Source organism: Tupaia chinensis, unplaced genomic scaffold, assembly GCF_000334495.1.
Source record: "Tupaia chinensis unplaced genomic scaffold, TupChi_1.0 Scaffold143894_1, whole genome shotgun sequence".
Lineage (NCBI taxonomy): Eukaryota > Metazoa > Chordata > Mammalia > Scandentia > Tupaiidae > Tupaia > Tupaia belangeri.
The window spans coordinates 64,102-74,566 of NW_006203745.1; the positions used below are offsets into that span (position 1 = coordinate 64,102).

The 10,465-nt window shown below is 35.9% G+C and overlaps 1 protein-coding gene across 1 annotated transcript in view; it reads right to left on the reverse strand.

The window, feature by feature from the left end:
- The window catches only part of LOC102496250 (YTH domain-containing protein 1-like), a 122,977-nt gene that overhangs the window by 28,259 nt on the left and 84,253 nt on the right, over positions 1-10,465 (reverse strand). Inside the window, 3 exon segments of the mRNA XM_014582876.1 lie at positions 763-1,189; positions 1,312-1,640; positions 2,200-2,301. Of these exon segments, the coding sequence (XP_014438362.1) occupies positions 763-1,189; positions 1,312-1,640; positions 2,200-2,301 (858 nt within the window).

Here is a 10,465-nt window from a genome sequence, read left to right on the forward strand (position 1 = left end):
TTTATTACCCAGCCCTCTAGACCCTCTCTGTCAACTCATTAATGTAAAACTGGAAGAAAAATTTGTGCTCCCCCCCAAAAAAGAAGAAATAAGTTCTTTTGAAATACTGTAATACCGGGACCAACTATCGGTATAATGGCTATGTTACTGGACTCCCATGTAATCGACAGCAGTTTGAGTCCCGGACCCGGTGGCTTAAACTCATGCTGGGTACATGTTCATTGTGTGCCCAAGATCCAGAGAGGAGAATGGAGAAGGGATTGTGGTGTGGCCATCCCCCCTGGGGAGTGATTTCTTGCTTTCTGTCTCTCCCTTTCTGGCAAGCGCACATGCCCTATAGCACAAACTTCTCCAAAAAAAAGAAAAAAAGAAATAATATCTAAGTGAACAGATTTCACATGAATATACTTAGGTACATTTAAGTGTTTAAATAAGCTGCTGTCAACTGATATGAAAATCTAAGCACTTAAAACTTGAAATACATTTAACTTACAGGAAAACAACTGGATTTGCGTTCACTTGTAATTTTTAGCTAGGAAATGCCCTCACTAAAATATGTAAATATTATTCGAGATTATTCAAATATATTCATAACACTCAGCATATAATTAACTATAAAAGATCACAAGACAATCCTATTAATACCCTTCATCTCCTCATAAATTTTATCATCCAAGTTAAACATGTTCAAGAACAAAACCAATCAAGTCTATTTTAAAAGGAAAAATAAAAAGAAAAACTTTGATGTATGAAAACTAGTACCTGATCCATCTGTTCCTGAGCCAGATCTGACAGACCCATCTGTGAAAGAAACTGATTCAGAACCAGAGTCGCTGGCCTCACTTCGAGTGTCATAATCATTTCCCTCTTCCTTCTGGTCTCTCTCATCTTGTTCATATTCTTCTTCTTCCTCTTCCTCCTCCTCTTCCTCTTCTTCTTCTTCCTCCTCCTCTTCCTCTTCTCCATCTTCATCCACCTCTTCATCTTCCTCCGCATCTTCTTCTACCTCTTCGTCTTCTTCCACATCTTCTTCCACCCCTTCCTCCTCATTCTCAGTGTTGTTGCCTTGCTCATCAGAAGAACCACTGCTGCCAGTTTCGTGGTCAGAGCCATATTCTTCAGAATTCACTTCTTCCTTAGAAGACTGGCTGGATCTGCTTGCACGTCTATCCACTTCAAGCCCAATTCTCTGATGTTTAAAGAAAAAGGGGAATCAGCAGTCATATAACAGACAAGGTCAGGGTGAATAAATAGTTCTAACGGCTCAACAAGAATTGTTTCTGTTTTTACATCTGCAATAATATTTACTACCTCAGAGGCATCTGGTGTAGGAGATTTGGCCCTCCTTTCAGGATCCCTTTTCCGAAGACAAGTTTTTTCAGGTTGATTCTTATAGGGTTCTCTGGAGGCACTACTTGATAGACGAATTTTTCGATCAGCATCCAGACGCTTGTTTCTTTCAGATCTTTGATATTCCTCATTTTTATACTCTGTGACTGACTTTCCCTTTGTACTAACTATTCTTTTGCTATTGCTAACAGATGAGCTCAATGGCTTAGAAATCAACTGTCTTGAATGAACAGAAGGCTTTTGTCGCTTGGTGTCAGTAGATTCCATTCGATCACTTTTTCTTTTTGATCCTTTAAAATGTAATTTTAAAAAACATATAAATATTGGTAGTATTCCGTATTTCACAAAAAGTTAACACATAATCTACAAAAGAAAGAAAAAAGTCTCATTTCTGTGGAGTATCTTCTAAAATATTTTTAAGTTAAGCTAAAAGAAAACACACACTTTAACTACTGGAATAAAGCCATATATATGATAAGCTTCAAATATTTAAAAATGTTATTCTTATTCCTGTGGAATAGGATACCAGTTTATTTTGTGCTTTTGCCTCAAAGAACACAAACAAGAGCCCAGTTTCTAAAGAAATTAAATCTCAGGGCCAGTAGGTGGCATGGTGGTTAAGGCACTGAACACCCACATGGTCAATTGTGGTTTGAGTCCAGAACCTGGAGGCTTGCTTTAGCCTTTCCAGCCACCTCTCTCTGTGGCTCTCTGGTGAATACACATGCCCCATAGGAAATTTTAAAATAATAATAATGATAAATAATAATCATCTTAATAAATTTTTAAAAAGAAATGAAACATCCATTTACACTGTTCTTTTAAAAAAATAACAGAAATCTTGCATACCCTTTTTCTCGTTTTTATCTTGTTCACTCTCTGGATTATATAGTTCGTCATCCTGTTCTGGCACTTCAGTCAAAATATCATCTAGAACATTAAGTTCTCCATCTGCAAACAAAATTGTAAAATAATAGGAAATATCAGTATCATTAAGCATTTATTTTGAGCACTAAGTATGAAATTATTAACCTTCAAGGAGCTTTTATTTCAGGATCAAGACACAGGGTTAATTCCTGTTAAATAATACAAGGTAAAAAAAAAAAAACCATGTACAGAGCTCTGGCTTACAAAGCCAGGAATACTGACCCCTCACAGGGTATAAAAAGACAAAACTGGGATCCAAAAAACAACCAGAACTTCCTACATTTTTATCTCAAACTTTAATTTCTAACTTTGTGAGGGTTTTTTTAAAATGTGCACATTAAATTAGTACAAATACATGTATGTAACTTACAAATAAATAATTATCAAGGATGTATACTCCCCACAAGATTACAAAGGAAGACTAGTAACTTTATAGTGAAGAAAGATGGCAGTTGCTAACTTAACCAAAAAAAATCAAGGTCAACATCACCAGTTATGAGACAACTTAACATCACGGATCCTCTGGTATGGTGTACTGAGAAAAACAGAACAATGCATCAGTGAAACTTCTATACAAAATGCAAAATCTGAACCTAAATGTAAAGAAGTATCAGACAAATTAAAGAGCATCAAAATAACGTATAACTGTCATGAAACAGAAAACTGGAACTATTCTATAATAAAAAGAGACTAAAGAAACATGACAAATGAATACAGGTCCATGATCTGAAACACATCTGAAAAAGAGGAAATCTAAGCAAGGTTTGTAGATTTCAATAGTAAGGTTAATTTCCTAATTTTGATAGTACTATGTATGATTTAAAAGAAAAAAATAAAATTTATATTTTTAGAAAATACATAATTAAGCACCGTCTTTGGAGACAAAGACAAACCATACATGCAACTGAAAGATAATTTGGGGAGACCAGCAGGTTGCACAGTGGCTTAGGCGCTGGACTCCCATGTGGCTGACTGCAGTTCAAGTCCCAGACCCAGAGGCTTAAAACTCACACGGGGGGTGTGCATGCATGCCCAAAATCCCAAGAGGACAAAGGAGGAGAAGGGATATAGTAGCATGGCCTTCCCCGTGGGACTAAGGATGATCCCTAACTCTCACCATCTCTCTCGGTCTCTAGTCAGGCGCACATGTCCCATAGCATACATGGTACAGCCATAAATATAAAAGGTAGGGAAGGGGTGGAGGGAATGAGAAAAAGACTAATGTGATAAAATATTAACATCTGCACAGTATTTTTGGGAAGTAAAAGAAAACTCTTTGTACTATTCTTCTAATCATTCTCTTTATCTGAAATCATGTCAAAAGAAAGTTATAAGAAAAAGTATTTGATGTGTGAAAAGGTTTTTGGTGTGCTAACCAATCAGAAAAGTTTGGAGTTGGCTGGTATGAACCATAACAGTGTAACTTGTTCAGTGTTGTACCCCTAACCCACTCTGTCCAACAAGACAAAATAAATCTTAGAAAGATGTATTTCCCACATTAAAATAATTCTGATACTGCACTAAAGGTAATGGTTGATGTTTTAAAAACATGTTCCCAAATTTAAGATGTGACAAAGTGGGGAACAGCCTAAGGGGGGAAGATGCAATGGTTAAGTCGTTGGACTCTCAAGTAGTCAACTGCGGTTCGAGTACTGAACCCAGGGATTGAAAACTCACGCCAGGCACAGCGATTGAAAACTCACGCCAGGCACGTGTGTATACATGCCCAAGATCCTAAAAGGAGAATAGAGAAGGGATTGCAGCATGGCCATTATCTCCATCCCCCAAGAAAGGGTGATTTCTCTCTTTCATTCAGTCTGTCTCTCTAGAGAGCGCACACACCTTATGGCAAACCTTTCTGAATAAAAAAAGGATGTGACAAAGGAAAATGTTAAATCATAAAACTAAGGAGACAAAATGAGATTTACAGCTCCAGTCAAGAAGCAAGGTCCAATTATACTGCAAAGTTTATTAACAGGGTCTATAAATAGGTAAGATTAAAATTTCTCCAAAAGGAGAAATAAGGAAGAAAAAAATTCATTGACTGAAGAGAACTATTTATTATTAGGGTAAGAAGTGAAATAAGGTTACTTAAGAAATGGAAGTGGTCACATTTTTCTCTTATAATTTTGGACACAGTTTTTAAGGATTATTTGAAAATAACTATGTATGGAATGCCATGACAATAGATTTCTCTGGATGTACAGATGCAAATCTGCACTATCTTTCTAAGATGAATATAAAGTATTGGGTAACCAGTAAAGTCATGACGTATTTTTCTGTTTTTCTATGCAAAAATGTGTCATAACTTTGCCCATCACCCAATACATGAGTTCTTTCTACTGGTGTTCACTATTTTTTAAATGTTATTAAAAATCAGAAACTATCAATTAAAAAGACTTTCATTCTCTAGGTTTGGGTTTCACTAAAGACAAAATTCCTTTATGATCTAAATGGTGACAAACACCATTTTTAGACTATAAGTAAAAAAAAAGTTTGATAGAAGTTTTGCAGATATTTAGTAATTACTGGGTTAGAGCAATCAGAAAAAGTGGATACAGGAAGTCTTGACAGAACAAAAAATATTTGCAGACCAAAAGAAAAAACTTAAAATTATCATAACAAAATAGGCAAGTAAGTGAATACAGTGCTCCAAAAATCTTTTCATGAAATCACTAGAGCTTATTTCTTTTTTTAAAAAAAAGAATTATTTTATTTAACTTTATTTATTTTAATTTGACCAGAGAGAGAGAGTACGAGAAAGAGAGGGAAAGTGAGAAAACAAGCCGCTAGGTCTAGGACTTGAACTGTGGTTGGCCATATGGGAGTCCAGCGCCTCAACTACCATGCCACCTGTCGGTACCAATAATTCAAGTTTTGCAGATATTTAGTAATTATTGGGTTAGAGCTATCAGAAAAAAAGTGGATACAGCAAGTCTTGACAGAATGAAAAAATATTTGTAAACCAAAAGAAAAAACTTAAAATTATCATAACAAAATAGGCAATTAAGTGAATACAGTGCTGCAAAAATCTTTTCATGAAATCACTAGAGCTTATTTCAAAGTATCACCCCAAAAGCCAAAGTATTTATGTAAAATTATGTTTTATATATACTAAGTTTAATACAGAATGAAAGCATTATGCATGATGTGAATTAAACAACTTAAATTTCAAAGACATGCCTAACTCATGGTTCCCCTATAGAAAAGGGTATTGCTCTTCTAAAAATTTTTAACAAATTCAAAATCAGAAACTGGCTGCAGTTTTAGAAATCATCTACAAGCTTAATTTTGAGATAACTGATACTAATGGACGTTTACTTAATAAAACAACTGCTGCTTTAACATTTGATCACTTTTGCACACATTATGGCTACATATAGTATCAACTAAGGCATATTTTATCTTCTAATATTTTGCAGATAAAGATGAGGCCAGAAAGTTCAGGGTGATCAAATACGCTTGTCTAGAAACGTATGGATATGAATCTGAAATTCAGGCCTTCTAAATATATGATTAAATTATCAGGTACCTTTAAACAATGTACAAAGAATGCGGAGGTTAACCAACATGGGAAAGTTGTTGGTTTAATACCAGGAATCTCCCTGAGTAAAGCCCAACACACATATGCCCATGATCCAGAATAGCTGAAGATGGGGGTGAACTGTAGCTTAAGAACCCTGTTGGGGTGCTAAAACTGTTTCTCTAATTCAGGGAATAAACTAATTTAAAAAATTTTTAAAACCACAACATGGGGCCAGCAGATGGCACAGAGGTTAAGGCACTGGATGCCCACATGGCTGACCCATTCAAGTCCCAGATCCAGCAGCTTAAGGCTCACAACAGGTACATGTGTGCACGTGCGCCCAAAATCCCAGGAGGAGAATGGAGAAGGGATTGTGATGTGGCCATCTACCCTGGGGGTGGTGGTAGTGGGGGGGTAATTTCTCACTTTCCCTCTCACTGTCTGTTTCTCCAGAGAGCACACATACCCTACGGCCATAAATAAATAAATACATACATGTATGTATGTATGTATGTATGTATGTGTGTGTATATATATATATATATATATATACACAATACACAATACAATGCAAATGTAAAATAATAAAAGCTTCTATGTAACAGAATATTCAAATTAGTGCACAAGAAAGCTTTGTATTGACAACACTTTAACATTTTAAATTTAACTGAAATTTTAAGATAACACCTTCATTTAATGGTATACACATAGTCCATGTGATAGTCCATGACAACAATGAGCAAGTGTGTGGCTTATACCTTGGCTAACTAAAATCTGCAAGACAAATTTGGGCCCTGGTTTGTTTTTGCATGACCTATAGGATAAAGAATTGTTTTTACATTTTAAGGTGTTTTTTTTTAAAAAGGAAAAGAACCAACCCAGTAGCCTTGTGGTTAAGGGAGCCAACTTCCACACAGAAGACCATGCAGCTTGAAACCTGGCCATTATGGCTTGAAAAACATGCCTGGTGTGTGTGCATGCCTGCCCAAAATTCCTGACAGGATGAAGAAATAAAGACGGGATTGCAGTGTGACCACATGGCATTGAGGAATGTTTTCTCCCTCTCCCTTTCTCTCTCAGTGCTCCTGGGTAAGCATATGTGCCGTATGACGAATAAAAAACAAAACAAAACAAAAAAACAAACTAACAAAAAAACATGAGAAAACTTCTATGGATCACAAAGCTTATTTGGCCCTTTACAAAAAGTTTTGCCGATCCTTGTTGTAAAAATTACTTCTCTCCACCAGTGAAACCAGTGAAATGTGATAAACAATTCAAAGAGCCTTGGAGGTAAACAATCCAGATTACCATTTATGACCTAAGCATTGGGAAAGGTCCTAATCTTCCTGAATTCGGGCTTCTTCACCTCTAATAAGAGGCATTTAGGATAAAAAAAAAGATCAACTTTAGGAAACAAAACAGAGGACAATTATTTGAATCTCCTAATGAGTTTCCCAACCTAAAAGCCTTTATCACTAAGAGATTCTAATAAACCCTGACCAACATAACCCTTTATAATGACTAGGCTACATGATATATTGTATGAAATCTGGTCCAGAACACACAACAAATTCTGAAATAAAACAGGTATACAGAAGCCTCAATTATCTAACACTGTATATGTCCACCCCAAATTGGTGACTTAAACCTGAACAATTATTTTTCACTATTACTTATAGTTTGTGGGCTCAACTAGGGTCTCTTACGTGGTTGTAGTCAAGATGGTGGCTGGGTATGGAAACATATGAAGGTTTATCTCAGTCTAGCTGGTGCCTTGGCTAGGAAACTCAAAGAAGCTGAAGCTTCTTGGGTGTTCACACTCTCCACTATGGCAGCTTTCAGGTACGCAGACCTCTTACATGGCTGTTTAGAGTTCTAAATGTGTATGTCCCAAAAAGAGAAGGACCAGGCAGAAAACCAGCAACACCACCACAGTACTTTATTCACAGAAGCAACAGCAAAAGCCTATCCAGGTTCAAAGGGGTAACATGAATACTCCACTTATTGAAGGGAGATGTGTCAAACACATGGCAATGTTTTAAAAACTATTACACAAAACTAATAGTTTTGTTTATTTTAAGGATTTTAATTATAAATATATGTAGTATATTTAAAACCAAAACTGATTTTAAAAGAGGAATGTTAGAGCTTATAGTACTGGGTTACATGACTAACTTAAGCAGTTTCCTCTGGCCACTTCCTTCATTTGCTAGAAAAAGTCTATTTCATGTACATTTTAATTCATTTTCAAGTTAGAATAAGTTAGTTATAAAGAAAAGAAATGTAATTTCGTCATAAGCTACTACTGTTCAAGACTATATCCACTGGCATAACGTTTTTGTAAATAAATAATTATCTCTAAGACATAAAGTAACATCTAATTCCCAAGTGATTTTTTTTTAAACTATCTTCATAAATGTCTTAAATCACTGTCCTTTTTTTTTTAAATTTGTTATAAGGTACATGCACTCACTGGAGAGACAAGGAGATAAAGACAGAGGGAAAGTGAGATAGTAACCCTCGAGGGAATGCTCACTCTGCAATGTCTTTGCCTCTCCAGATTTTGGACATGCACACACTTGTGCCTGGCCTATCTTTCAAGTAGGTGAGTGCAAGACTTGAACCATAAGCTGGCCATGTGGGATGCAGCTACCTTAACCACCATGCCATTTGACTGGCCTTCACTGTCCTAAATTTAACATTATGTGATATTGTATATAGATAGATATGCATATATTCAATTACTTCATAGTAGTTCGGCAACAGTATCCCAACCTAAGAATATTAAGAGTAGAACAAAGGTTAGCAAATGCCAGGTTAAAAAAAGTTCAATAAACACATGATTTATGTGCTATAAAAATCCTAATTTCTATGAGATAAAGCACTTAAAGAGTTTTCTTGATGTATATATGGGTCTATTTAGACTTCTAAAATGATTTTAAAACCTCTAGAATTGTTTCTGAAATTAACATACCACAAGACATATTTTTCATCAAATGTATGTACAACAAATTAGTTCAATGAAACGTTTCATTAAATAGTATTTCCACTTAGAGCTGAAATTAAAATCTATACAAAAGTTATAAGCTAGCAGCCTATAGGATGATTCCAGCACTTGGATGCCCTATTTTTTGAAAATCCCAAGACTCTAACATAAAAACCACTGTTTGTTAAGGACTTGATCATTGGGGGCCCAGATTCTCACCTGAAAACCAGCTGGAGCAGTCCTGATAGTCTTCTGTTAAGATACAGAAAAGGTAACATTTGTCAAGGTTTTGCATGAGACAATCTGGGTTTATGTTGGTGAATCAGTGTATTTGCCTGAACACAGACCATGTCTGCTATTTTTAAAAACAAACAAACAAAATTGTATTAAACAAGTACTTTATCTGCCTGACACCAGCATGCAAACATAACTGCAATCCTTGAATACACTAAACTACAAAGAAATCAAAGGTTCAATTCAACAGACATTGACAGACAGGGATACCACACTCCAGTTTTAGTACATACAGTACTTTGTAAAAGAGAAGGAACACCGAAGAGGACAATCTACAGGCACTGGATTAAATGCCTGATAGAACACAGGCAATACTGTTAGATCTTCCAAGTTATCAAGAGGATTCCAGACTAGATATTTTTTGGAATTGCCTGACTTCTAAATGTTGCTTCAATCAAAAAGAAAAAGAAAAAGGAGGCTGCTAGCTTGATTCCTCTGTGAATGTACACTCCTCTGAAAATGTTTTACACCCACATGATCTTATGTACATGAACCATATCTCACCACTGATGGAAACTAGCACCATCTTAGTTATCACAAACCTAGCAAACAGAGTTCAGAGGTAAAGGTACAGATTTGCAGGGTACAAGAGGTAAAATAAGGAAATAAGAATGGTTTTTAGAGGCTGTTCAAAAAATTGGCAAGATATTAAAAATAATAAGGTCAGTTGTTTAACTTGAAAAAAAAATTGCTGTAAAGAATGTGCACTCATTGGATAAGGATAGAAAAAATGAGAGAATAATGAGAGAATAAGTAAAAAAACACCAAAGGGGGGGACACAGCCACTCCACTTCCCTTCTCCATCCTCCGCTTGGGACTCTGGATACACACACACATACAAACACACACATGCACCAGACGCGAACCACATAGTCAGCCACATGGGACCACCATGCCACTAGCTGGCCCTAACAAGGCCAGTTTTTTATTGCTTGACTGAAAGATTGTGTTTGCTTTAGGTAAATACAGGAACTTGAAAATCTGACTTTCAAAGTATTGATAGTTACTCTTAGGTGGTTATGTATATAACAAAAATTCCAAAATGAAGTCCAAAGAACTTCAGTGACTTAACTAAGTCTGACAACTCTGAATTAAAATTCAGTGCTTTTTCTGTTTTATTTACTTTAATCTTAAAATACCTGGTTCACGAAGGTCACAAACCTTTACTCCAGTGATATCAGTATAGAAAATTAAGCTTTATGGTGCCGACAGGTGGCATGGTGGTTAGGAGCACTGGACTCCCACATGGCTGACCACCGTTTGAATTCTGGACCTGGCAGCTTGCTTTCTCACTCCCCCAACCCCTTGCTCTGTCCCTCTCTGGTCAAATTGAAATAAATAAATAAAGTTAAATAAAATAATTCTTTAAAAAAAAGAAAATT